The following is a 27,292-nucleotide window of genomic DNA, read 5'->3' as shown; positions in this document are numbered from 1 at the left end:
TTTGATATTAGTGGTTTAGTTGGTCCTTGACCGATTAAGAAATCAATTATATATCGGCCTTCACTTTTTCCTGAGAAGAAAAAAAAACATAATAGTCAACTGCATTAATTATTGGAATTGTCTAAGCCGAGCAAATCTCACATACTTTCAGCTCACGATGCAGCTGAACACTTGAACTTATTTTTCTAGCTCTTTGAGTTCTCTTCAAATTGACCAAAATCCTGCAGCCGGACACAATCATCTATTGATTTATACTTTAAATTTTTCTAGCTCTGAATTTTTCTAGCTTTTTTATTTATCTAATTCTTTAAATAAACTATTTTATATTTTCTCAATTGGATTTCAAAATATTGAATTAAATGCACCCACCTCGTTTCCCGCCATAACATTTCAGCTCTCGAAAGCGGAATCACTTCACTCGCAGCTCTCCGAAATCCCTGGAAATTCTTCTTCTTCATCATCTTGCAAATGCAGAAACCGCCATGGACGAGGCTCCGACGAAATGGAACGTCACCTTCACAAAGCACCTCAAGCAGAAGCGCAAGCTCTACCGCGACGGCTTCCTCTCTCTCCACTCCTCCGCCAAGGCGCGTTCCCTCTCTCTCACTCGCTACTCATCTCCGCCATTGATGTCCAGCTCAACTCGATCGGCGAATTTAGTTACCTCCGATTGGGCTGGGACGTGATTCGGTTCTGATCGGCTAGACGTCCATGTCGAAACTGCAGTGGCGATCGATTCCCTGAATTCAGCTCGCTTGATCAGGCTGGATAGTAACGGCTCGATGTTGCTAAGGATTTCGATTTCGACTGTCCTCGCGGATTGTTCTGTTCTGTGGTTTCGGTTGTTGTGTTTCCCGCGATTGAGCTTGTTCTGAGTGGATTAGGCCATGCCCTGATTGATGATGGGATTTTTTGACAGGTAATGCTGTATGACGGCAGCGACCAGCTGTTGGAATGCAGGATCTTGAAGAATGACGAAGTTGTTCGCTCCGGTGAGACGCTGACGTTCAATGCTTATTTGGTTGATGTTGGAGAGCCTGAAGGAGGGCAAAAGCCTCTCGATGATACTTATGCTTGCAGCCGAGAAAATAAAGTTCCTAAGCGAACAAATCTGCTTCACAGAAACAAGTTCGTCAATGTATCTGATTGTGCCGGTATTGTCTGTTCTTATGTGTTTGTCTTTCTTAATGCTGGTGTCTCCGTTGTTTTGAAAATCGATGACTCATGCTTGTACGTTTGCAAATTTGTGCCCATCATCTACCTGTATTATCGTATAATTGACTTGGCTTTCTTTTCAAGGAGATGAGAAGACCATAGTAGAGAAGCATAAACAGCAGACGATCAGCCTAAGCCCATCACAGAAGATTATTAGAGGTTGGCGATGAATTCCTACATAATCTAATTCTCTCTTAATTGCAAGTAAATGCTGGGTACAAAACTTAGCACGTGCGTTCTTTTGTTTTTTTTTTTCAGAATTCAAGAAGAATGAAATGAACAGGTATGGCATATTGCAGGCAAGTCCGAACTCAAGGACATCAAGTACGACAGGTGAGTTTGGACTTTTACTGACTCATCTATGCCCATGCCAGGCCGTGTCTTTCTCTTGATGTTTCTCCTAGATTGTGAATCTGTTCTTGATTTTCTCTGGGTGTATAATTTCTGCATGTTGTTACACTACATGTGGCATCCATTAAAAAAATATTTACTCAAATTTGATGCTTTGTATATTGAATCTTCTCAGTCACAGCAGTATTATGTTCACATATTTAAATCGCTTCTCTTGAAGAACATTGGAGCTTCCTAGCATATTTCCAGACTTTCCCTCGGAAAACTGGTCTCTATATTCTCTCTGTAGTTACATTCATAAGTTTGTTATTGTTGTCTTAGCACTGCAGTTGACGTGGTGTTCCTTTTGATATAGATTGGCATGTCTTGTATACAACACAATTAACTCAAAAGTCAAAGAAATATCATGATGGCTTCTTGCGTTGTACAAGCAGTGGATCTATCACTAGGCAGGTCAAGCTCTACATTCTACATCTCTACTGATCATTAACCTTAGATAATACCAGCTATCTTGTTGCTGAATCATATTTCAGGTCTTCCTTCCTTAATTAGTTAGTTTTCTTCTTCATGGTGTATAACTTTCTCTACAGATTAGTAAAAAAATTTTATCAGGATAAACATGGCTCAGGTCATTGAAACCTTTTTGGGGCGTTTACCAGGTTTTCTTGTATGATACGAGCTGGAAACTTCTAGATAGTAGGTTCCTGAACAAAGCTGAAGAAGTAAGCCCTGGGGAGATGATGGAATTTCCTGGTCATCTGGTTGAAGTTGGCAATCGTGAAGCAAACCATGAATCTTTGAGGGAACTGAATCTAAATGCAAGTGGAAACAGCTTGAGTTCTCCTCACAAATTATATATGCAAAAGCAGCAGCATAATGTTACCACCGTTAAATCTGCTGTAAAAGGTACCCTGGAATAGAGTTCAATTTGATTTGTTAGCTGGTGTTCTATATATAGCTGTTTTTTTCCTGTTGATTTATTCTTTGGAGGTAATTTGCCTTAGCTCCTCTCCTAAAGTCTTGAACTGTCAATTGATTGTCAAAATTTTCTCCCTGATTGTTTATATTCCCATCAATCCTATCATTCAGCTGCTCTGCAAATTTATGTAACTAGGGATGCTCGTACTCACCAAACTGATATTTTAACACAATGTGATTCGGAGCTTTACAGACACAAATTCATGGGATGTTTATGATCGTGGGATGATTTCCACAAATTCTGTAACTTGCAGATGCCAAGAGTTAGTTCATTGTTTTTATATGTAGTTACACTTTCTTCATTGACCAAATATAGACTGATCACAATTAAAAATCATCTCTGTTATTTATATCATCTTCTCCTTTTCTGTTAAGGAGCGAGATTCCCTTCTCTTCATGTTTTGCATGATCTACGATCATTACCTGATTCTGATTGTGATGCACTGAAACATGTATTCATTAGTACTCTTTCAGAAGAAAAAAATGGCCAGATGCATCAGAAGGGGGCAAAGGGGAGTACAATTGGGCATAACAGGTCAGATTTTGCTTGGATGCATATTCAGCTTGCTAAGAGTGTTTGCTAGTTGCCTTGTCTCTACATTTGTTGCAAGTTCTTATGTGATTATGAACTCACATTTTTTTCCTTGGTGAAATCAAAGTTGCCCATTAGGAAACTTTGGCACTTGTCATAGGCAAAACTCTATACTGCTTAATGAGATGGATTTTCGAAATTCCTTACATATGACAGATATCGCACTTGAGTTAAAAAATGTACAGTAGATAGAAGATTCACCAAATTGAAAACTATGTATAAAGGTTCCGGCTTTGTGCTTCAGAGGTGGTCTAAAGTTGTCCTTTCACTTGGAAAATCCACAATTTACCTTGTCAGGTTATGTTCTTCATATTTTCCTAGCTCTAGCACCATGCTCTAGATATTGAAAAATGAGTCCCATTTAAGAGAACCCCATGCAAAAGAGGAGGGCATATGGGCTAAGTTACATGGATTCCTCAGTGTATTCCTTCATGGTTTTTACATTTTCTATTGAAGTTTTCATTAATGAGCTGGTTGCTTGTTCTACTTCCCGATAGATTTTCTAATAAAGTTTTCATAAGTAGCCAGTTATGGTCTTGATATTACTTTGTATTTACTGCCTCCTTTTAGCTTGAGGTTACTGAAATAATGAAATCAATAACAGGTCCACTATTGTCCTTCAGCCATTTTTGACACCCATGAGCATGTGAATGTTATTTTGTGGGCTATGTGCTCCTGCTGTTTTGTATTATTCTGAGCATGTCCTTGGAGATTGACATTCTCCTATCATGTAGAATGGCAGGTTTTGTACACAACACAAGTAACTCAAAAGGCCAAGAAATACCATGATGGTTTTCTGCAGCTTGAAGTTCGCAGATCCCTAGGGAGGCAGGTCATTTCGAGGCACTTTCATGGATGTTTTCATTAAGCCACTGCTTTTCCATTAAACTGGGCTGGCCACTTTGTTTGCTGATCCAACATGAATCACTTCTGTTTTTTGGATAGCGGTTCATTATGTGCCCCAAGTATCACACTAATTCAAGTGCATTTCATTACCCAAAAAAGTTCAAAGGCCTTTTTATAGGTCCTGGAATCACTTTTCCGCTAATTGTTTTCTTCCCCTTGGATCATTCAGGTCACACTGTATGATGCTAGTAGGAAAATCTTGGTGAATAAATTTCTTAGGAGAGATGAAGTGTTGGGAACTGGAAAATCTCTGGTGTTCGATTCTCACTTAGTTGATATTGGGGAGCATGTGGTACAAGAAAAGGGGCCAATGGGTTTAAATGATCGTGAACCATGTCGCGCTGCCGGAGAAATGAGGACAGGCCATGGGGAGGTGGATGGTGCTAAAGTTGATCAATCAATCCTGGGAGGTTTGCAGCATTATTGATTCATCCAATGCTTTTTTAGATGTTTCAATAACTTCATTGTAGATGTGGTTTTCCTTGATGCATCCTGTTTGACTAGCTATGTCCTAGTGAAGTACTGAGGAGGTTATTTAAGTGGATCTGTGGGTGTTAAGATACAATTGGAAATGAATATGTTGAAAGCACATGTTAAAAGAAAGTTGCTACCTCCCTAATCAAGTTGCTATCTCCCTAACCAAGTAGGGGCACTTATATGAGGAGGGTTGTACACCTGATATGGTCACCTCAAGATGATTCAGAATTGGAACATCTAATTCTTTCTTTCATAGATATTAATTCTATGTGCCTCAATTATTTGATGCCTAATGCTTGACTTTTGGATATTACAGTACCCTGGCATAAACATGGAGACAAAACTTCGGGGAAGGTTCATCCAACGAGAGATTTGGATTCAAACAGTAGAATATCTGGTATGAAAAGCACAGATTGCATCAGGAGAGTTTCCGAGACCAAGCCTCTACGTGATGGTGATTACTCTATGGAGAAATTTCTCTATATTAGAATTATCTTCTGCCTTTTGATGTTACTATCTTTCGCATGTGTAGTTAGATTTAGGCACAATGAAAATAATTTTATCTTATTCAGGTGTGTCAAGTAATTTACAGTAAGCTTCATAAAGCCTGCAAAATCGATAGATTGTTTCATGGACCTGCTCTAGAAAGAGAATGTCATCAATTAGGCTTGGGATTGGTTTTATTGATTTTGATGCATCACTCACTTCATTTTGCATTTCTTTGAAAGTTAATTCTCATGTTTATTGGAGGAACCTATGTGTGTTACTACAGCTTGCAAATGATCTCTTGTAATCAAATTGATGCAGCCTGTCAAATACTATCTGTACTCCGAAAACCATTAGATCAAGTTGCCATTGCTGAAAATTCATATGAAAGGAAGGCAACTTTTGCTTCCCTAATGAAGGAGCTTCAGGATCCAGATAAGTTTTGTGTTGGAGCTCAAAGACATAGAGCGCCAGCTGCTGAGCTAGCTTCAGTAGAGAATGTGGACACTGGAAATCTGACTGATACTACCGACAATGAAAAGTTACTTGGTCTAATGAAGTCTAAAGGTTGGTTTATTGCAATCTCACTCACTTCAGCATTCTTTTATTTTTAGTGTTAGCTTTGTTGCAATATATGTTTCATCATCTGACTTTGTAAAATACCATCAGAATTAGCCTCTGAATTCAATAAATCTTACTTGACGGGGGACTTTGCAATTGGCAACTCACAGGTATTTCACTGCCACTTGTCCTGCTCTATTTTCAGTAATTGATTCTTTCAGCTCTATTTTGACCCGTCTGTGGCAAGATTGTGACTCTAGGCATCTGGAAATTCCATCAGAATGAGTTTTGATGTTTGATGTAACTCTTTCGTCCAAACTACTGGACAAGCTGAATTAAATTAGCAGCAGGTAGCAACTGCTTGCAGGGAATGTTCAAACTAGATGCATGAGGACCTGCTTGAATTCTCTAATGCATCCCAGTCCAAAATCTAGTTCTTTATTTACCTTGAGGACATTCTCAATTTCACTGAGCTTTGTATGACTAGCATGTACATCTGCTGCAATTAACGTTTGCAGGCTTCTCATGGGCAAGCTGACCCCAAGTGCTGCAGCGACAATCTTGTTTCTGAAGCATCGCTTTCACATGGTTCTCACAGCGATGCTAGTGATAAAAGAATGGACCCTGAAGGAGATAGAGATCCATTGAAAGTGAAGGCTGAGTGTCCCAGTTTTGATCTTGGATTTTGAACCATATCCATTGCTCAATCAACAATATTGCTACTGTCAGGCATCTGGATGGAGTGCGCAGGAATTCTGCCTGTCACACATGAAATCTGTACAGTCGAGCTCCTGTTTTTATGTGGAGCATTCTAGTGCCAAATTCATTTGCAGCTGTCTGATCTGAAACGTATTTAGTTATATGACATAATCAATGTATTTCCAGGGATCTTCAATATATTGAGGTACACTTTTGATGCACAGAAACTCATATGTGGGTCTATCCGGTTTCCTTTATCCCCTGTTCTTCTTAGTTCTCGTCCAGGAAGTTGTACAACTTGCTGTCCTTTCTTGACTTCCGCATGCTAAGCAAGGCCTTGAAGAGACTTTTGTTTTTGCTGGAATACAGCTCGATATCAGTTCTTCTGTTCCTCTCAACATGAGTAGACATTGAAGTGGATCTTCGGGGTTCTGATGGGTACTGGATGTTCATATGGGCATATAAGGGTGCGCATGGATTTATTTCTGTGCTTTTTTTTCTGAACAGAAACAAAAAGTGTTTCTGTTCCGGGGAACAATTTTTGAACAAAAGAACGCGTTTGGTAACGTTTGGTTCGGGAATAAAAAATGAACAGAAACACGTTTGGTTAAATTTTATTATTTTTTTGTTTCTTTTAATTTTTAAACATTTTTTATTTTTTCCTTTCTTTTTATTTTTCTTTTTTCGGCCGGTCACCGGCCTCCGGCGACCGGCCGACGGGGCCGCGGCCTCGCCTAGCCACGGCGAGGCTCGCCGCCCACGGCGAGGCCGAGCAGCCGTGGTTGGGCGAGGCTCGGCCTCGCCTTGGCTGGCGAGCTCGGGCTCGCCCCGATCCTGCGAGCCCGAGCGTCGCCGGCCCCGGTGAGGCTCGGGCTCGCCGGATCTGGCGAGCTCGAGCTCGCCCGGCCATGGCGAGCTCGGGCTCGCGGATCTGGCGAGCCCGAGCTCGCCCAGCCAAGGCGAGCTCGGCCTCGCCGGCGCGGCAACGCCGAGCCTCGCCTTGGCCGGGCGAGCTCGGGCTCGCCAGTCCGGCGAGCCCGAGCCTCACATGGCTCGGGCGAGCTCGAGCCGCCCGAGATCCGGCGAGCCCGAGCCTCGCCGGGGCCGGCGACGCTCGGCCTCGCGGACTGGCGAGGCCGAGCCTCGACGGCCGGTCGCCGGCCATGGCCGAGGCCGGCGACCGGCCAAAGAAAAATAAGAAAAAAAGAAGAAAAGAAGAAGAGAAGAAGAAGAGAGAGAAGAGTCGTTTTGTTCTTTTGTTCTTCCGAGAAGTGTTTCTTTTCTGGAGAAACAACTTTTTTTGTTTCTTTTTTTCTGTTCCTATTTCGTTCCAGAAACAAAAAAAAAAAAGGAACAAAAACGCAACCAAACGCGTTTACTGTTCCTTTTTGTTCCCGGCACACTTTCCGTACAAAAAGTGTGCCGGAAACGTTCTAAGAAACGTTTCCATGCACGCCCTAAGAGACTCGTCCATGAGAGGTCATATCCGCCAGACATGTCCAACAAAAATAAAGCTTAATAGCTAAGCTGCACTTAATTTCATTGATGCTTACTCGTTTTTTGGCGTTTGAAGGGTTTGGAGATGTGGATTTATCGGCCAGAGAACTTGAACGTGTGAGTTGAAATAGAAATGGGGAGGTGCGTTTTTCTGGTTAGAAAAAGTGCGGCTTGCATTAGTAGCTTGTCTGACTACATGATATATGATAAAATCATAGGCATGAAAACATGATGTAAACGCTATGTATGGCAATTTGGAGGGGGTAAGAACATTAGGAGTGTCAAAATTTCTTTTTGTTCAGTTGAGTGCCACATCAGAATAAAATCAATTATTTGAGTGTCAATTCTAACAAATCATTCTACATGGAATTTTTTTTTTAATTTTCTTTTAAAGTTTGTGTTTTTAATTTTGTTTTGTTTTTTTTTTTTTTTTTGCCATGAGGGTCACTGGCGACCCTTGTTGGTCGTGAGACCCTCGCCCTCGGATGTGAAGTCCTGGGCGAGGCTGCGAGAGCCCCCGCCAACTTTGGGCAACGTTGCCCGTGGCTGGTGAGGATGTGATGCCCTCGCATAGGGCCTTCACTATGAGGGCGAGGCAGCCCTCACACAGATCTAGCCACGAAGGCCCTAGGCGAGGGCCCTCATAACTTTGCCAGTGTAGTGGCTAGTGAGGCCTCGGTGACCTCGCTTAGGGCCTTTGCGAACTTGCTTAGGGCCTTCACAACCTCGCTTAGGGCCTTCGTGGCCAAGGGCGAGGATTTTGCTGTTGGTGACTCTTGCCCGCCCAAAATAAAAAAGAAAAAAAATAAAGAAAAAGTAATTTAAAAATTGTCCACATTAGTGCTGGCAAAGCCACGTTAAACAACTAGCGTCTATGTCAAATTTTTTGGGGAGATAATTCGGAATTGGTACTCAAATGATTAATCTTTCAAATTTGTGACACTGAATTGAGCAAAAATAAAGTTTTGACACTCGGATAAGCACATACGAAAGTTTGGGCACTCTTAATGCTCTTACCCCCAATTTGGAGTATTCAATACCGACCTGCTTTTTTGTTGGACAAGGTACTTGCGAATGAAAAGGGGCCCGTTCGGGAGGATTGTGGAAATTGTGTTGCCAAATGCCGTCTCCTGCATCAGGGTTCCATTGTCAGCATCAGGTCTTTCCAGAGCTAGGATGAGTAGAACAAATTCAGTCAAAAGTTACCTGACGATTGATGCAGAAGTCTCTATATTTCTCGGATATACTTCTTTGGAAAGCGAAAAAAGTTATTAGTACGTCAGTAGTAGCATTTGATATTCCGCTTTTTGATGGAATAAGGTGAACACTTGCAAATGATGAGCGAGAGAACAGCTACTTCTATGACTCATGAACTTTTTACATCTAATAGGCCAATCTTGTTCCGTGAAATGTGCACAGTGTAGCTAAACTAGAAAAAGAGTCGTACAATGTTAACCTGCTGATATTTCGCCATTCACTTCATTTGTCACGCAATATCGCAGATTTTTGTTGTCTCCACCGTCTTTAGCTTTTGAAACTGAAAGAAAGTTCTTAAGCATGAAGCAACTTCGATCTTTTGGTCTTAATAAACCAATGACAAATCTTGTGAAGGGAAGCATGCCTGGTAAGATATATCGCATGTGGTGCTTCGGAGTCCTTATCGCTAGTGACTGTTGAGATAGGCCTCCATGGTCTACAAACATCTCACACATTCGTCGTCTCTAAAACACAAAAATAGGGTTGGAGATTATATTCGTTATCTGTGATAAATGAGTCAACAGTACGAGAGATAGTTGTTCTCTATGTCATTTTCCATTTTATTGTTGAAGTAAGATATATTATGCTATTTAGAATATAGTTTGCTCTGCCAATTAGTTTGTTACAATGTAATATAATTCCGGCAAGTCATGTAGTTTATTTGGAGTAATTTCACGGTATCAAGAACTTAATTCTTCTTGGTAAGTTGCAATTTATTAGACCCTGCACATGGTAGATCATAGGGTATGCAAGCCCTTCTCATTCTTAATGCTATAATACAAGGAAAACCTAATTATATGGCACACCTGTTGAACACAAGAGAATTTAAGGTCAATTGCAGAAGCTTCCCCAATCTTGTCATCCAGGAGACTATTGACCTTATAAGTCATGGAGCCCAAGTGATCCACAGTGTTGATGAAAGCTTTAGTTGTATAATCTCTGAGTGTGTTCACCACTCTACAGTATTGACAAGGTCAACAAAGAGATGCACAACATGAATAAATGCTCAAGCCGGTACACTATGATGAATTGAAAACCTATGCATCTCACATTTGTTTATGATCTTGTCCGTTGTAAGATAATTCAAAATATTCAGCTGCTGAGTATAACTGCTTCCTAAGATCCTTCAAGTCCTGATTAGAGAAAAGCTTATGATTAGCATGCAAGACAAATCCAAACCTTTCACCCTGAAATTTGAACATGATGTAAACTAGATCATGAGGAATTTGATCATCTAATAGGCAAAAAAAAAGTAGAGGAACATCAATCGAATTTTAAGGTAAACCCAGAAAAAGTAACTAGTAGTTATGTACCTTCAGGTTATCTGAAAAGATCAAACTCTCTTTCATGGAGAGCTCATCATAATGCGAAGCTCCTTGAGGGGAGGAAAATGAAGGAGGTGACTGGCAAGCATCCATCATACCAAAGTTCAGAGTATTTTCACCTGTTATAGTGAAGATGAAGCAATCAGATTCAACTACTAACTATCATTATTTATTTCCACGACGTATTTTCTTCTTCTTGACGTTCTTTCCCTATTCTTATCTCGACCATTTCCTTCCAACAAAGCCGAGGCTAAATTCCTGAGATATTGCAATGCTCACAGAGTTCTCCATGTGCCGACGACAACAGTTATTGCCAATGGAAGCATTTCTTCTTGTTTTGTCAATTCACGGATCACACAGAGCATTGCCAAACCGCAGGTCCAAAAAGAACCAGACAAAAAATCTCAACAGAAGAGCAAAAAGCATATGCGAAGAATACGAAGCTGACGTTTCCTCCTTTTTATCTACTGCAACACAGTCCCAAGCCTCCTTTCAGCTCCCTAACATTCTCTGATAAGGAAAAGCAAAGAAAGATATCCAAAAGGCCATAACCAAAATTAGTGATCTTCACCTTAGATATTGAGAGAAGGGGAGAGAAAGTAGAAAAATCATCTTGCAGCAATGGGTCACCACCAAGTGTCAGAGTGATTTGTGCCTTTTGCTTCTGTCACGAGGTCGTTTGAGTGTCTCTGTTGGGGAGAGCAATAATTGGGGTTATGATGAAGGCTGCACCATACTAACAAGGACACGCAAGGCGCTGAGTTTTTTGGGATTAAGTACTGAAAGCAACGCTCACCCAAACTGAACACCACAAAAGTGAGACGTCCAATAACAATAATATCCCAATAATTCTTAATCGCTATTTTGCCCATAAGCCTGTCATGTATGAGCATTTTCTTCCAGCTAATAATCTAAGGTTTTACATATCTAGCATAAAGGAAGATTCTCACCAATCCAATCTCCGCTCCCGTTCATTCCGCTTACTACTTTTCTCATCTCCCGATATTTATACGCGGCATGACACATGAGAAGGAGTTTTTCAAGTTATTCTTTTGCAAAGATCAAGTGTAATATCTGCTTATGAGTGGGAAATACTATCATTTTCATTCACTCTCGTCCATCAAAAGCATTAACATGCCTCAGTGTGGCATTTGGTACTACATAGAAGTCAATCCTCTACGTAGCCAACATGCATCAGCTGTCTAGTGCTGTTAGCTTGAGTCTTTTTATCATTCAAGCCACACTAAATTAGTATAGGGAAAAAGTTGAAAAATAGAAAAGACTTCGTTCACTTAGAGTAAAAGACTAACTTGCTTTTTGCCTACATTAAAATCATGTGATGAGCTGGTAAATGATAATGGCATTGCCATTAAACTCGTTGGGAGTCCCACCTAACTTGCTCACTGATGAATTCGGTTTAATTCTTCACCCAAATTTGTCAGGCTTGATTTGAACTCAAGGATGGGTTTGATTTCATTCATTAGCCTACACAGGATAGATCTATCACATTTAAAATGTGGATTCAGTCAAATTCTCAACTCAATTTGCATTCATCTGGAAATTTATTTGGTACCAATTATGTAAAATGGCATCGTCAATGGATAGTTGTGCTTAATTTAGTTGTCAATAAAGTGATTTTTTTTTTTGGATATAATCAATTTGCACAAGACACAATGGACTTTTTTAGGAAGTCTGGTGATGCTGGGCTTACACATTCAATTCAGCTACCAAATGACATTTAATCTAAAAATAGGCCTACTCTAGCTGCGCATGCAAATCCAATGAAAGTGAGGTTTTGCCAAAGATCCTGTAAACGCAATTAAAAGTGAGGTGGCAAAATCTTTGCATTTGTCAACTTTTTATTAACATCGTCATCTTGAAGATCGAGCAAGATTTCATGGTAAAGATGGAAACCAGAAGCACCTACTTGAAGAGAAACAAGAAAAAGCAAGTCATTTGAGAAAATATCGGAATGAACACGATATAAAAAGCCAAGAAATTGGAACATTTTAGGTGGTTGGGAATTCCTCATCAGACTTTTATGATACATAATCGTACTATATGATGAGACTTGTAGATGATTGTCGCAACCCAACAGCTATGTGTCAATCAATAATGACTTTCATTGTTCTTTCCCAGTAGGAGGAACATCAGTTATCATAGTCGGGCAACAGCATTTAGCGACGATTTAACCACGCGGAGGCCAAATCATCTATCATGCAAGACTCGATGAAATGGCAAACCACAGAATAATCGATTCTGCTCTGTCCTGAGGGCTTCATGCAGCAAATGTAGAAAGCAGAATCTCATGTTCACAGAGCTCAACCTGGAGTCTAGGAGAAAATATAGGGGAAAAGAAAGATCCGACACGATTCTCCTACGTGACTCGTCCGAATCGATCTTAAAAGATGGCTTCCAAATACCAACAATCAAGAGTAAGCATGAGCCCGTGGCTGTGCAACGACTATTTCAATGCTCTGTGACTCTTTGACCAATGAAGACAATTGCCGGCACCGAGGGGCGAGGGTCCATTAGTCAATTTATGAGAGACGCTTCCGAAGGTCTGAACTGATGCTGGAGAGTATATTATCCATCTGAGTAAATTAGTGAAATTAAAAACAGAATTCCGAGTAGAGAAAGCTAAAATTCCCTCACCGCAGGAGAACAGCAGCATTTGCCGTGCGTCGCCGATCGACACATAATCATTTGCTTTCTCGCTACCTCCAGCAACTTCATCTCTGTGTATCCAGAGGGAAAGAATAAAGTAGGCACACATAGAAAATAATCTTTAGATATACAAAGAATTGAATTACTCATTCCGCAAGTGACATGCCGATTTCGGCTTTTAGCCACCCCGGTTTCTACTCTCGCCCGCGCATTTCGTCAGACATCTGACCAGCGCTACGAAACGCTCGGATCTTCTGCCCTTTCCATTGCAGCTTTCGTGGCGACGATTTCAACATCACGAGCGACGACTCTCGTTTCTTCATATGCCTTCCATCCAGCGTCTTTTTGGAGAAGCGTGGAATTCGCTCCACCTCCTCTCGCGTGCCCTTCGCCCTGCACCTTTGCCCCTCCCGGCGCTCGGGAGAACTTCACAATCTTCCATGAGCAAGTCGCGAGTTCCTCTCCTCTCCACAGCGAGCGAAACGACGGATTCCCCCCGAATTGAAGTCCACGAGGATGATAGGGAAAATGAAACGAGCAGAATGGGCAAAATTGCAGAATGGATGAAATTTTTGATAATGAATACGTCATGTCAGCTTCGAAACGATTACACACAGACGGCTGGAAAGATGTAGTCTAGCGTTCTTGCATATAATCCAAGGGTGCGTTGACTCAATGGAGAAGACTAAAGCGTGAAATAAAGAAATATATGAATTCGATTAATGCGCGTGCGGGTACGGTTTAACTTAATATTGGACAATATATATGAAATTATTATAAGAATCGAAGAACAACTTTGGACAAATGAATTAGCGAATACGATTGATATTATTGCCATCAATATATTATATAATTTATATATTTAATAGAAAAAAACGAAAATCTCTTTTCACGTGAAGGAGCTACAAAATGGATAGATCGTGTCATGAACCTGGTCTTGAAAGAAAAATGTCATGCAATTAAGTTTGGGAGCGGTCGTATCAATGTTGATGCATCGCTGTCCCCTTTATTTTGCATTTCCTTCAAAGTTAACTCCCGTGTTTATTGGAGGAACCTACATTGTGTTACTTACTGTAGCTGCAGAAAATCATTAAATCAAGTTGCCGCTGCAGAAAGTCATATGAGAGGAAGGTAAGTTTTGCTTCACTGAGAGAGGAGCTTCGGCATTCAGATAATTCTTCTGATGTTGCTCAGAAACAAAGAATGCCGGCTGCTAGACTACCTTCAGTGGAGTATGAGGCATCGGAAATCTAGCTGACAAGGTTGGCTACGAAAAGTTACCTGGTCTCATGAAGTCGAAAAAGGTAGGTTTAGTCGTGATATCTTTCAATTCAGCGCTCTTTCAAATTTTAATGTTAGTTTTCTCATAGTTTATGTTTCCTTGTCTACATTGTAAAATTTCATCAGAATCATCCTTTGATTTCAATGAATTTCACTCTACAGAAGGGCTTTCAAATTGGCATCTCCCACCTATTCCACGGCTACTTGTCCTGATAAATTTAGGGTAATCAATACTTTTGGCTCCATTTTTGAGCCATTGGTCGCAAGGTTGTGACAAATGACCATAAGCATCTTGAAACTCCATTAGAACTTCATGAGTTTCGATGTTTGTTGAAACTTTTTGGTGCAAACCACTATACAAGCAGAAACAAATTAGCTGCAGGTAGCAACTGCTTGTAGGAAACCAAAGTCTAGTTCTGCATTTACTTAGTGGACATTCTCAATTGCACTGAGCTCTGCATGACTAGCATACACATCTGGTCCAATTATCGCTTCCCGCCTTCTCCTGAGCAAGCTGACCCCAAATGTTGTGGCAACAAAACTTGCTTCCAAAGCATCTCTTTCATGCAGTTCTTGTGGCGATGCTAATGATGAATTGAAGACCCCCGAAGGAGATAGGGATCAATTGAAAGTGAAGGCCGAGTGTCCCGGTTTTGATCTTGGATTTTGAACAATGGTCATTGCTCAATCAACCATATTGACTACTATAAGAATCTGAATGGTGTGCACAAAAATCTCGTGCCTATTGCATATGAAATTCTTACAGTCAAGCTCTTGTATTTATGGGGAGTGTTTTAGTGCCCAGTCCATTTGCAGGTGTCTCATCTGAAACCATTTTAGTTATACGACATAATCAATGTATTTGCAGTGATATTCAACATATTGAGGTACACTATGTTTACATATCGAAATGGAAAGAGGCCACCCGTGTCAATCTGAGATATTAGTTAAATTTAAGACAAGTGAAAGCATGGTGAAGAAGTTCAGCTGAGGAAGCAGAAATATTTCTATGTATCTTCCCATGTCTTCAAATATTTATATGGCAAGACAAAGTTACATCATAGACCGTTCGTTTGTACACAATGCTCGTTCGATTCCTATCAAGAAAGATGCTCAGTTTAGATACTTCGTTAGATAACATATATCTGGCCATTGAAGGTTGCCCAGTTTTAGCTGTGTCTTAGCATGCAGATCTTGTAACAGCAGCACCTCAGTCGAACTGAGGGAAAAGCAGCCTGTGATTGTGATAAATAGCTGCTTAAGCAATTTTATTGGTCCCTTCCAGGTTGCCCGGTCTTAGCTGTGTCTTGTGAATTGTGACTTGTGAGCCTATCATTATTTAATTACCAGGAGGAAACAGTATCTCAGCTTTCTAAACATTCTTCAATCTTTACCTTCTCTGTTTGGAATAACAGGCAAGAGTGAACTGTAGACTATAGAGCGGCAACCATCTTCCGAAGGAATTCCTTGTAGAAATTATGTAATTTTATCAGGACTTTCTTTTCGTTCCGTTTCTTATTGCATTAAATTATTCTCAAAATCTTAAAGCTAGCTTAAGCTACCGTAACAAATACAGCATAGGTCATACTTGCGGTGCAAAGAAACCGTGATATGGGCCTATCCGTTTTCTTTCATCCCCTGTTCTTCTTAGCTCTCGTCCAGGAACTTCGATAACTTGCTTTCCTTTCTTGACTTCCGCATGCTAAGCAAGGCCTTGAAGAGACGTTTGTTTTTGCATGAATATAGCTCGATATTAGTTCTCCTATTCCTCTCAGCATGAGTATATATTGAAGTGGATCATCTGGTTCCGATGGGTACTGGATGTTCATGTGGGGATATAATGGCGATTCAAAAGAGAATCAATCATAAAAGATCATGTCCTCAAGACATCCGAAGAACAAGAAAAGTAGTTCTATAACTTGTGAACTTTCTTCACATAATGGACCAATCTTGTTATGTGCAATATGCATATGGTAGTTAAACCAGAAAATGGGTCATACAACGTTAGCATTTGGACATTTTGCCATTTAAGCCACTTGTCAAGTATTATCGCAGATTCTTGCCGACTTCCTCGTCTTTAGCTTTTGAAACTGAGAGAAAGTTATGAAGCATGAGCCAACACCAACTTTTTGGTCTTAATAAAACAACAGATAAATCTTGTGAAGGGAAGCGTGCCTGGTAAGATATATCACATGAGGTCCTCCAGAGTTCTTATCGCTAGTGAGTGCTGAGAAACCTCCATGGTCTATGAACGTCTCAGACGTCAATAGTCTCTGAAACACAATAACATTGTTGAAAGTTTTATTTGTTACTTTGTGATAAATAAGTTGATAGCACGAGAGATGGTTGTTTGTAATTTTCCATACTTTGGTCGAAGCAAGATTTCTTCTGCTATTTAGAATCTCTCTTGCTCTAGTAATTAGTTTGTCACAATATGACATAATCTGGCACGTTATGGAGTTTATCTAGAGCAATTTCAGATTTTCAAAAACTTGATTCTTCTTGATCAGTTGCAATCTATTAGACCCTGCACGTGGTAAATCAGAGGGTATGCAAGCCCTTCCCATCCTAAATACTACAAAACAAGGAAAACCTAATTATATTGCACAACTGTCGAACGCAAGAAAATATGAGCTCAACCGCAGATGCTTCCTCAATCTTGTCAGCCAGGAGACAGTTGGCCTTATAGGTCATGGAGCCCAAGTGATCCACATTGATTATGAAAGCTTTCGTCGCAAAATCTTTTAATGTGTTCACCACTCTACAATATTGTCAAGGCAATTTACCAGATGTGCAACAGGAAGAAATGCTCAACCTGGTACAAGACAATGAAGTGAAAACCTATTTATCTCACATTTGTAGCTACGTATTGAAGAAAACTATAGGTGTATTATGAAGTACCTTCAGCTATTCGGAATGTTCAAGCTCTCTGTTTCATGGAGAGCTCATCATAATTCGAAGCTTCCTGAGGAGTGGAAACTGAAGAAGGCAACTGGAAAATCCATTATCTTCACCTGTTACAATGAAGATGCAGCAAACAGATTCAAATTCACACCCTCGTGCATTGACTGTCATTATCCATTTCCATTGAAAATATACAGACCCACTCTTCATTTGCCACTTGGGATGCTCCTGCATTCCAAAAGATAACATATGTAATTGTTCAGGCTCCACAATACAGCTTTTACGTGGATGTATCCTTCCACACAGTATGAAGCCCTTTTTAAAGCACGAGGTTTCCATACTGAGCACACCTTTCCAAGTTCAAACTCAGCAGAGCCACAGCAAAGGCCAAATGACACATAGATGTGGTAAGTGCAAGTTTAACATCAGTCTGTGATTCCAGAAGAAGATAAACAATCATAATAGTTGAAGAGGACATAGATCAGCAACTCAACAGAAGAGATTTTATGAGACCCTTCAAAGTTCTGAACGGATACTGGAGCGAATATTATCTTTTTGACTTAATTAGTCAAGTGAGAACAGAATTCCAGTTAGAGAAAGCCAAAATCCTCATAATATTTACCTCCATGATATATACTGCGAATTCTTGGTCGCAGGAGAAGAGGAACATTTGCCAGGTGTCCCCGATTGACAAATAATCATATGCTTTCTCGCTACATCCAGCAATTTCATCGCCGTTGTTCAAAGCGAAAGAGTAATGTAACCACAAGTAAAAGAATCTCCAAAGTATATATTGCAGCCTTACATGTAGGAGACGGGGACACTGATAACAACAAAATATACAGGAGACTGGGAGATGCAAAATGCACCGTCGCATTTCTCGTCATCGTTCATCTATATACAAAGAAATCAATTGCACAAGCCGAAAGCAACACGCCCATTTCAGATCAATGTACCCCAGTTTTTACTCCACATTCGCATTTCGTCAAACATCTGACCAGCACTATGGAAATGATCGGATCTCCTCTCCTCTGCAATGCATCATCAGCTTCCAAGGATGACTGTCTTCCAACGCCACGACAAGCGACGACTCTTATTTCTTCAGATGCCTCCCCCATCCATCCAGCGTCTTTTACAGAAGCCACGAATTCGCTCCTCCTCCTCCTCCACCTCGCGGCGCTCACGAGAACTTTGCAGTCTTCCATGAGCAAAGTCGGTGGGTTCCCTCGACAGCAGATTCCACCCCCACACTGATTGGGAAGTCCTCAGGGATGAGAGGGAAAACGAAAGGAATGACGATTTATGATGGAAAGACTTGACATGGAAACTAAAATTTGTCAAGGAATATGCCATAATAAAATACTCTCTATTTTCACTCAATGATATAATGAGATTAGATTATTTATTCTGGGGAGCCCACCCCCCTAACAACCCACAAGCTCACGCGCCCCTCCCTCCTCTCTGGCCGGACAGCTGGGGCCACCCTTGGCCACCCGCATCAATATCCCTCTCTCACCAGGGTTCCTTTTCGATCTCCTTCCATATTTCGTCATAACAGTCATATGTAGAGACATGTGAAGGTATCACCCTCAAATAGGGACAATAGGAGATCCCTAATCGAGAAAGATGAGGCATGGCTCCTTTAGCGGCCCTCCACTCCTCCAAATCTATTAATCTATGAAAAAGTAAATGCTTGAGTTGAGGAAAGCCTCCTGCAGAGCAAACCATTTTATTTCCCAAGAAAGCGGAAAATCCCAGCATGAGAACAACCAAGTGAGGCAATTTCTCCAATATTAGCATCGGATCTTCTTCGAGTCGAGAATGTAGTAAGACCAGCTTCCTCAATTGCTCGGGCAGACTCTTATGTTCTGGTAACTTTTTTATTTTTCCTCTAATGGACAGCTTACAAGAATAGCAATAGTTTGACATTTTACTCAATCCATCTTCGGTCCAAAAATAGTTTCTAAGATAAAAAGACGAGGATCGAAGATATTTGAACTTGAATTTAACAAGTTGCGGAAATATCTCTAGCTCAATAGGATCATCCCAGGGAATCACAGTCAAGTTTTGCAGATTGATAAGTTTGCTTATATCGTTCACATTACATTTCTTCGGACTAAAGTTTCTCAATGTCCGTAAATTTTGTAAAGTGCCCAACCGCAACTCCTTCCGGACCGCATGGAATTTCTCCTTGACAGCAAAGTTGCAAGGAAGACGGAGATACCTCAACCTTCTCATCTTCGACAATACATTTGGCATGGAAACCATAGTAAGTCCACTTATAAACAGGTCCAAGAATTCCATACATACAAGGTTCCCCATAGATTGCGGCAAGCCCTCAAATTTACTTCTTGCTAAACTTAAGAATCTTAGATGGACTAGGTCTCCCACTGATCTAGGTAAATTTCCTCTCACACAATCAAGATCATCTAGCGCCAGAACTCTGAGAAACTTACAATTGATGAAAATAGGTTGAACTTGCTGCCACATCTGTTTGGTAGTTTTTCCATAGTGGAAGAACATAAGAGTTCGAACGTGGGGCATAGTCCTTATTTGTTCCAACCTCGGAGTCACCGTTCCTTCACCAATCTTGCGCATATAAAGAGAAAGCCTCCGTGTCTCGCAAGTTGACTCAACTTCTGTTGCCATTGAAGAAGAACTACCCTCCCTTTCATTGTCCTGTTGAATTTTATGAAAGCTTAGAAACTTCTCCTGCCTAGCCTTGAAGACACATAAGTCTCGCATCAGGTCATGGAGGTGACAGGTTTTGACATTTCCAATCAAGTTGAGTCGTACTTGAACCAGTCCCCTCTTAACCAACTCCATTAAATATTGCTCCACTACATCTTCGATTGTAGTGTCTTTCTCTTCATCAAATGAATCGAACGGCACAAAGCCTTCAGCAATCCACATGCGAAGGACTCTCTTTACAGGGATTTCCACATCCTCCGGAAAGCTAGCCAAATAGATGAAGCATGGCTTTAGATTCCATGGTAGATCATCATAGCTGAAGGCCAACACTTTAAATACATCACTCTTATCACAGAAATACAAATTGATGTTTCTGTGAACCGTCTCCCACTTGTTGACGGCCAAAAGTCCACCAAGCACAATAACAGCCAAAGGTAATCCCCCACACTTCTTAAGGAGTTCATCTCCTAACTTCTTCTTGTCTTCAGTGATTTCTACATAATATCAAGTAACAAATTGAAACTCGATAGTAACAGGAAGATGCAACTGCCATAAGAAGATAACTTCAAGGACAAATATTTGTTTTGTGATATATGAGTTAGATGTTGTAGTTCCTTATGTTATGTGGTTCATTTATGTTTTTGTAAGGGGAAAAACTATAGAGACCCCAACAGAAAAGCTACTATGTATGCCTCCATCTATGCCTGAAAGATCAAGAACACTAAATCAACTAATGTAATGTATTGTCTTTGTTATATGTTGCTTGAATTAATTGACTTGATCAAATGTATAACAACAATAATCCTACTCAATGAAGAAAAAAGAACGCAACGCAGGGATAAATTTGCCGTGACTTGAGTGTGGTACTGATCTCCCTCAAAATTCTAGTGAAATCTTCATGTTGTCACTCTATTTTGTCACATAAAGATTCACAATTTTCGTAACAATCCCAAGTCTTATTGTTAAGCCAATTATTCACAAATGCAAGAAAAGGTGGACCTGAAATGAAGCCTATGGAAGAAGTAACATAGCTAAGCTTTATGTTATTTCATAAATCCTATCAAAATTGCTTATTATGATGGTCAAATGAAAGCTTTTTCAATATTTCTCCTCATCGGAGGACCGGAGGAGCAAAGTTTTGGATGTTGGCTTAGAGGTATAATTGTGAGCTATTGAGAAACAAAAGGTGCATCCGATTCCTCAAATATTGAAATTATGGTGCCTAATACTTAATATATTGATCATTTGAACTCCACTATAACTATCGATTCATTAATTGCTAAAGCTTCTGAAAGGCCAAATTGAGCAATGAAGTACCTGGTATTTGTCCCTCCATCTCTGATTGTCTTGCAATACCTTCTACAGCTTGACCTGCAACAATACCTCGACCAACTACAAGCCCAATAGAAGAAAGTTCAATAGCTAATCCGACAATAATTATAGAAGCGTCATAAATTAGAATCAAGCAGACATCATAATCCTTTGAAGCCACAATATGTTAGGTTAATAACTTTAGTGAAGTCTTACCTTTCATTTTAGGAAATGCCCTCTTCTTTAGCAGAACCCAGCTCTCCTCGTGCGATAAGCACTGAAGTTCATGGAGAAAACAATGAGGATTGATATATTCCGCTACTTCTTTATTACGGGTTGTTATCAATAGCTTGCTTCTCGTGTACTTGACTGGGAATGCGGCTCGAAGACCGTCCCATGCCTGTTTGGTCCAAATATCGTCAAGAACCACGATACATCTCTTCCGTTTTTGGGTTGTGTAAAGATTTTCTAACAAATCGTCATTTCTCATCTCCCTAACCTTTTCTCTTTTATCAGGGATCAACTTAACAAGAATTCCCTCCAAGATATCCCTCACGTGATATTCTTGAGATATGCAAGCCCAAGCAAAACCAGTGAAATGGTTCTTCAATTTGTCGTGATTGAAGACTCTCTTAGCGTGTGTGGTCTTACCCAAACCACCCATTCCCCATAGAGCAACAACTGTGTGTTTTCCATCCTTCAGCTCTTTTACCAACTCCTCGATACCATCTTCCCTCCCGACAAAATCCTCCTCCTCGAAATGGGCATAAGTCTGTTGCGGCGTCAAAACTCTCGCGCATTTGCGTTCGCCCTCATTCAAAGGTCGTATGCCATATTTCTGCATCTTATCACCAACATCGGAAATTCTGGATTTTAAGCCGTCGATCTCTGTGCCCACGTCATGAACCTGCACGCACGAGCACTTCGCCATGAAGCAAGCGTACGCTTTGATGATGTTTCGTCCCTCCGTCAGCGCGGCTTTGAGGAAGTATCTCTCGATGACGTCCTCAGCATCATAGGCGGAGTCTCGGAGTTGCGCGACCCATTCTCTAACAGTTTCGTTGTGCTCTCGTCTCGCATCCGCATCCCTCAGCAAGCCCTGGACCAGCCCCAGCTCCCTGTGCAGGTCCTTGACCTTGCCCTCCACTCCCCTCAAGAATTTGGCCTCGTCGACGAGCAGCTTTCCTATTGTCTGCCCCACAGACGAAACAACAGACTCGGCCATTGGTATTGCACTGTTCAGACTATGATCAGTGGAGATTATGATAGAGAATGACTTGAGAATTCACTTCCGATGCGTTAACAAGCTGTGAACATATAGGCCTGCGAGTTGCAAAGAAGAGAGGAAAGGAATCAGTACTTGGAAAGTTGCGTGTGGCATTGATAATGCATATTCTACATCCACCGACGCAACAAAAGCACCCCCAAGAAGAAAAGAATGGAGTAATAGGGAAGTCTACAGGTAGATATTCTCTCCACAGGTAGAAGAAATGCTTTGTAGCTGCAGTTACGGATGTTCCAAGACATTACCACCGATGTGCAGGTAAGTTATCTCTCATGATAAGCAAAAGAAAAAAAAAATCTCAAGACCAGCATTGATTACATAATCAGTCACATTATCCCGCAGGAAATGTGCCGAATACACGTGAGAGTCAAGTGAGGGAAGAAATTCAGTATTGGATGTCCATAGCTAAAAAAAAAAAGCGATTGATAATATTGGATGTCCAAAGCTATAAAAAAAAGATTGATAATTCTTACTTGGCACACAATTTAGTGGCATGGCTGAAACTTTTTGCGTATATGTGGGTCCAATGATATTATCGATGGACACTCCTCGGATCTTTTCCCCCCAGCAGAATGTGATTAAACTTCTGCCAAGGGTTACGACACCACTCTAAGAAGGTACAAGGCTTTCTCGATAAAGGGACGAATCATGAGTTTGCTTGATGCTATTGTGCTAAATTTATGATGCTTTCTTGTAAAGAGGGTTCTTGTTTTAGCTCACAGCGAGTTAAAATCGTATCAAAAGTTTATTTTCTTCCACATCTGGGAACGAAAAGAGAGTCACGGGAGTGTGGTTGCATAGTTAGACTTATATATTAATGATTCATCTCCCGCCATGACTATTTAAGCTCTCAAAAGGCGCTAACTATCCCTCCCCCTCCCAGCAATTTACTTACTTCGCAGCTCTCGGAAATGCCTAGAAGATCATCTTCTTCTTCTTCCCCCCATTGCAGAAACCGCCATGGATGAGGCTCTAACTAAATGGAACGTCACCTTCACAAAGCACCTCAAGCAGAAGCGCAAGCTCTATCACGACGGCTTCCTCTCTCTCCACTCCTCCACTGCCAAGGTACGTTCCCTTTCTCTCACTACTGATCTTTGCCATTGATGTCTTCTGCCTTTTGATGTTGCTACCTTTCGCATGTGTACTTAGACTTAGGCAAAATGAAAATAAATTTATCTTGTTCAGGTGCGTCATGTAATTTACAATAAGCTTTGTAAAGCCCGCAAAATGGATAGATTGTTTCATGGACCTGCTCTAGAAAGAGAATGTCATGCAATTAAGCCGGGGAATGGTTTTACTGTTTTTGATGCACACACTTCATTTTTCATTTCCTTCAAGGTTTACTCTCATGTTTATTGTAGGACTTATGTTGTTTTACGTACTCCAGCTCGCAAATGTTCTCTTGTAATCCAATCGATGCAGCCTATCAAATATTAGCTGTCCTCTGAAAACCATTAGATCAAGTTGCCGTTGCTGAAAATTCATATGAAAGGAAGACAAATTTTGCTTCACTAACAAAGGAGCTACAGGATGCAGATAAGTTTTGTGATGGTGCTCAAAGACAGAGCGCCCGCTTCTGAACTAGCTTCAATGGAGGATGTGGACGCTGCAAATCTGACTGATACTACTGACAATGAAAAGTGACCTGGCCTCATGAAGTCTAAAGGTTGGTTTTAGCGCCATTTCACTCACTTCAGCATTCTTTTAATGTCAGTGTGAACTTTCTTGCAATATATGTTTTCTCGGCTAACATTGTAAAACATCATCAGACTCAGCCTCTGATTTCAATGAATCTCACAATACGAGGGTCTTTGCAATTGGCAACTCACGGGTATTTCACAGTTACTTGTCCTACTCTGTTTACAGTAATCGATTCTTTCATCTCTATTTTGACCCATCTGTGGCAAGGTTGTGACTCTAAGCATCTTGAAATTCCATTAGAACTTAATGAGTTTTGATGTTTGTTGAAACTCTTTGGTCCAAACTACCAGACAAGCTGAATTAAATTTAGCAGTGGATAGCAACTGCTTGTAGGGAATTATCAGACTAGATGCATGAGGACCTGCTGAATTCTCAAATACATCCCAGTCCAAAGTCTAGTTCTTTATTTACCTTGAGGACATTCTCAATTTCAATGAGCTCTGCATGACTAGCTTGTACATCTGCTGCAATTAACGTTTGCAGCCTTCTCATGTACAAGCTGACCCCAAATGCTGCAGCGACAATCTTGTTTCTGAAGCATCTCTTTCACGTGGTTCTCACGGTGATGCTAATAATAAAAGGATAACCCCTGAAGGACATAGGGATCCACTGAAAGTGGAGGCTGGGTGTCCTAGTTTTGATCTTGGATTTTGAACCATGTCCATTGCTTAATCAACTATAATGCTACTGTCAAGATTCAGGATGGAGCGTACAAGAGTCTCGTGTCTATCACACACAAAATCTGTAGGTGTGAGCTGTTGTTTTTATGTTGAGTGTTCTAGTGCCAAGTTCATTTGCAGCTCTCTGATCTGAAATGTTTTTAGTTAGACGACAAAATCAATGTCTTTCCAGTGATCTTCAACATATCAAGGTACACTTATGATGCAAAGAAACTAAGATATGGGTCTATCCAGTTTCCTTTATCCCCTGTTCTTAGTTCTCATCCAAGAACTTATACGACTTGCTGTCCTTTCTCGACTTCCGCATGCTAAGCAAGGCCTTGAAGAGATGTTTGTTTTTGCTGGAACGTAGCTCAATACCAGATCTTCTGTTCCTCTCAACATGAGTAGACATTGAAGGGGATCTTCGGGGTTTGGATGGGTACTGGATGTTCATGTGGGCATACCAGAGAATCAGTCATAAGAGATCATGTCCACAAGACAAGTCCAAAAAAAGTACTCAGCCGCACTGAAGTTCATTGATGCTTACTTGTCTTATGGGATTATAAGGGTTTGGAGATGCAGTTCTATCGACAAGAGAACTCAAAGTTGTGAGTTGAAATTGAAATGGGGAGGCGCGTTTTTCTGGTTAGGAAAAGTACAGCTTGCATTAGGAGCTTGTCCGACTACACGACATATGATACAATCATAGGGTATGAAAACTTGATGTACATGCTAGGTATGGCAATCTGAAGCATTCGAGTCAAGTGTGCTGACCTGCTCTTTTGTTGGATGAAGTACTTGTGAATTTAAAGGAGCCGGCTGGGGAGGATTGTGGAAATTGCGTTGCCGAATGCAGTCTCCTGAATCAGGTTCCACTGTCAGCATCGGGTGTTTACGAAGCTAGGATGATTAGCACATATTCTATCAAAAGTTACCTGGCAAATGATACAGGAGTCTCTATATTTCTTGATTATATGTCTTCGGAAAGAAAAAAAAGCTATCAGTACATCAATAGTAGCATTTGATATCATTCTGTGACTCATGAACTTTTAATAGCTAGTAGTCCAATCTTGTTCCGTGCAATGTGCATAGCGGCAGCTAGACTAGAAAAAGAGTCATACATTACCTGCAGGCATTTCGCCATTTACTCCGTTTATCATGCAGTATCGCAGATTCTTGATATCTCCACCATCTTCAGATTTTGAAACTGAAAGAAAGTTCTTAAGCATAAGCCAACTGCAAACTTTTGGTCTTAATTAACCAATGACAACTCTTGTCAATGGAAGCGTACCTGGTAAGATATATTGCATGTGGTGCTTCAGAGTTCTTATTGCTAGTGACTGCTGAGAAAAGCCTCCATGGTCTATGAACATCTCACACATTCGTAGTCTCTAAAACAAAGACAAGGTTGAAAATTATATCCATTATTTGTGAGAAAAAAGTCGATGGTACCAAAGATAGTTGTTCTCTATGCATTATTCCATATTATCATTGAAGCAGGATAGATTCTGCTATCTAAAATATCTTTTGCTCTTCTATTACAATGTGATATACTCCAGCACGACATGGAGTTATCTGGAGTAATTTCAGATTTTCAGAAACTTAATGCTTCCTGGTGAGTTGCAATTTGTTAGACCCTAGACATGGCAATTCAGAGGGTATGCAAGCCCTTATATAGCACACCTGTCGAACACGAGAATCTGAGCTCAATTGCAGATGCCTCCTCAATCTTGTCATCCAAGAGGCAGTTGACCTTATAAGTCATGAAGCCCAAGTGATCCACAGTGTTTATGAAAGCTCTCGTCACATGATCCTTCAATGTGTTCACCACTTTGCAATTTTGTCAAGGTCATTTAACAAATGTGCAACAGGAAAAAAATGCTCAACCCAGTACACGACAATGAAGTGAAACCCCATCTATCTCACATTTGTTTCTGATTGTCTGTTGTAAGACAATTCAAAATAATCAGCTGCCCAGTATAACTACTTTGTAAGATGCTTCAAGTCCTGATTAGTGAAAAAGGCTACAATTAGCAGGCAAGACAGATCCAAACCTTTTCACCTTGAAATTTGAATGTAAACTAGATCGTGAGGAATTTGATCTAATAGGTGAAAAAAGTAGAAAAAATTAACCTGTTCGTGAACACAGACAAATATAAAAATGGACAAATGTGAACATAAGGAAACATCAATCGAATTTTAAGGTAAACCCATATATACAAAGTACCTTCAGGCTATCTGAAAAGTTGAAACTCTGTTTCATGGAGAGCTCATCATAATGTGAAGCTTCCTGAGGAGCGGAAACTGAAGAAGGCAATTGGGAAGCATCCATCATACCAAAGTTTAGAGTTTTTTCACCCGTTACAATAAAGATGAGGCAATCATATTCAAATTCACATCCTCGAGCACTGACTGTCATTATCCATTTCCAAGACATTGTCAT

At 40.6% G+C, this 27,292-nt stretch overlaps 4 protein-coding genes across 14 annotated transcripts; 1 reads left to right on the top strand and 3 right to left on the bottom strand.

Moving 5' to 3' along the window:
• Nucleotides 1–907: 907 nt before the first annotated feature.
• On the top strand, nt 908–6,488 carry LOC104446112. Of its 2 annotated transcripts, XM_039312968.1 has the most exons (12): nt 908–1,154; nt 1,300–1,374; nt 1,474–1,548; nt 1,922–2,019; nt 2,226–2,472; nt 3,008–3,079; nt 3,871–3,968; nt 4,212–4,452; nt 4,836–4,973; nt 5,327–5,572; nt 5,675–5,736; nt 6,085–6,488. In XM_039312968.1, the coding sequence occupies exons 1-12, from the start codon at nt 923–925 to the stop codon at nt 6,253–6,255; spliced, it is 1,755 nt and encodes a 584-aa protein (XP_039168902.1). In that variant the 5' UTR covers nt 908–922; the 3' UTR covers nt 6,256–6,488. The 2 variants fall into 2 exon arrangements, with proteins under 2 accessions (XP_039168902.1, XP_039168903.1); XM_039312969.1 differs by lacking the exon at nt 1,300–1,374.
• Nucleotides 5,938–27,292, bottom strand: LOC104444018 (protein ABIL2). The gene is made up of 9 exons (XM_039313295.1): nt 27,077–27,292; nt 10,070–10,152; nt 9,826–9,976; nt 9,384–9,483; nt 9,219–9,299; nt 8,969–9,011; nt 8,807–8,892; nt 7,819–7,913; nt 5,938–6,706 (listed from the first exon to the last, which is right to left on the bottom strand). The coding sequence occupies exons 1-9, from the start codon at nt 27,290–27,292 to the stop codon at nt 6,536–6,538; spliced, it is 1,026 nt and encodes a 341-aa protein (XP_039169229.1). The 3' UTR covers nt 5,938–6,535.
• LOC104446111 (probable disease resistance RPP8-like protein 2) lies at nt 15,662–22,595 on the bottom strand. 9 transcript variants are annotated; one of them, XM_039312961.1, is made up of 7 exons: nt 21,415–22,595; nt 21,205–21,279; nt 17,819–20,381; nt 17,547–17,626; nt 17,396–17,424; nt 17,194–17,306; nt 15,662–16,109 (listed from the first exon to the last, which is right to left on the bottom strand). In XM_039312961.1, exons 1-3 carry the CDS (start codon nt 22,421–22,423, stop codon nt 18,709–18,711), a joined length of 2,757 nt encoding a protein of 918 aa, XP_039168895.1. In that variant the 5' UTR covers nt 22,424–22,595; the 3' UTR covers nt 15,662–16,109; nt 17,194–17,306; nt 17,396–17,424; nt 17,547–17,626; nt 17,819–18,708. The 9 variants fall into 9 exon arrangements, with proteins under 9 accessions (XP_039168895.1, XP_039168896.1, XP_039168892.1 ...); XM_039312962.1 differs by having other exon boundaries at nt 15,662–16,005; XM_039312956.1 differs by lacking the exon at nt 15,662–16,109 and adding an exon at nt 16,774–17,107.
• LOC104444082 (protein ABIL3) lies at nt 24,993–26,766 on the bottom strand. 2 transcript variants are annotated; one of them, XR_005551372.1, is made up of 7 exons: nt 26,533–26,766; nt 26,141–26,240; nt 25,976–26,056; nt 25,785–25,827; nt 25,624–25,709; nt 25,397–25,491; nt 24,993–25,291 (listed from the first exon to the last, which is right to left on the bottom strand). XR_005551372.1 is itself a non-coding variant. In XM_039312981.1 (5 exons), the coding sequence occupies exons 1-4, from the start codon at nt 26,584–26,586 to the stop codon at nt 25,820–25,822; spliced, it is 243 nt and encodes an 80-aa protein (XP_039168915.1). In that variant the 5' UTR covers nt 26,587–26,766; the 3' UTR covers nt 24,993–25,291; nt 25,397–25,819. The 2 variants fall into 2 exon arrangements, 1 of the variants encoding a protein (XP_039168915.1); XM_039312981.1 differs by having other exon boundaries at nt 25,397–25,827.

The sequence above is a fragment of the Eucalyptus grandis genome, chromosome 5 (genome assembly GCF_016545825.1).
Source record: "Eucalyptus grandis isolate ANBG69807.140 chromosome 5, ASM1654582v1, whole genome shotgun sequence".
In the NCBI taxonomy this organism is placed as follows: Eukaryota; Viridiplantae; Streptophyta; class Magnoliopsida; order Myrtales; family Myrtaceae; genus Eucalyptus; species Eucalyptus grandis.
This window is presented reverse-complemented; position numbering and strand designations above follow the sequence as displayed.

Excerpts from the sequence above, each read along its gene's own strand:
- LOC104446112 (XM_039312968.1), top strand. The coding sequence starts at position 923 with ATGCTGTATGACGGCAGCGACCAGCTGTTGGAATGCAGGATCTTGAAG. Across the intron at positions 1,375-1,473 it reads ATCACAGAAGATTATTAGAG|AATTCAAGAAGAATGAAATG; the intron begins GTTGGCGATGAA and ends TTTTTTTTTCAG. Across the intron at positions 2,020-2,225 it reads GTGGATCTATCACTAGGCAG|GTTTTCTTGTATGATACGAG; the intron begins GTCAAGCTCTAC and ends GGCGTTTACCAG.
- LOC104446111 (XM_039312961.1), bottom strand. The coding sequence starts at position 22,423 with ATGGCCGAGTCTGTTGTTTCGTCTGTGGGGCAGACAATAGGAAAGCTG. Across the intron at positions 21,280-21,414 it reads GGCATTTCCTAAAATGAAAG|TTGGTCGAGGTATTGTTGCA; the intron begins GTAAGACTTCAC and ends TTGGGCTTGTAG. Across the intron at positions 20,382-21,204 it reads GATGGAGGGACAAATACCAG|AAATCACTGAAGACAAGAAG; the intron begins GTACTTCATTGC and ends GATATTATGTAG.
- LOC104444082 (XM_039312981.1), bottom strand. The coding sequence starts at position 26,586 with ATGACAAGATTGAGGAGGCATCTGCAATTGAGCTCAGATTCTCGTGTT. Across the intron at positions 26,241-26,532 it reads CAGATTCTCGTGTTCGACAG|AGACTACGAATGTGTGAGAT; the intron begins GTGTGCTATATA and ends TCTTTGTTTTAG. Across the intron at positions 26,057-26,140 it reads CATGCAATATATCTTACCAG|TTTCAAAATCTGAAGATGGT; the intron begins GTACGCTTCCAT and ends ACTTTCTTTCAG.
- LOC104444018 (XM_039313295.1), bottom strand. The coding sequence starts at position 27,292 with ATGACAATGTCTTGGAAATGGATAATGACAGTCAGTGCTCGAGGATGT. Across the intron at positions 9,977-10,069 it reads GGACAAGATCATAAACAAAT|AGTGGTGAACACACTCAGAG; the intron begins GTGAGATGCATA and ends TCAATACTGTAG. Across the intron at positions 8,893-8,968 it reads ACTTCTGCATCAATCGTCAG|GAGACGGCATTTGGCAACAC; the intron begins GTAACTTTTGAC and ends ACCCTGATGCAG.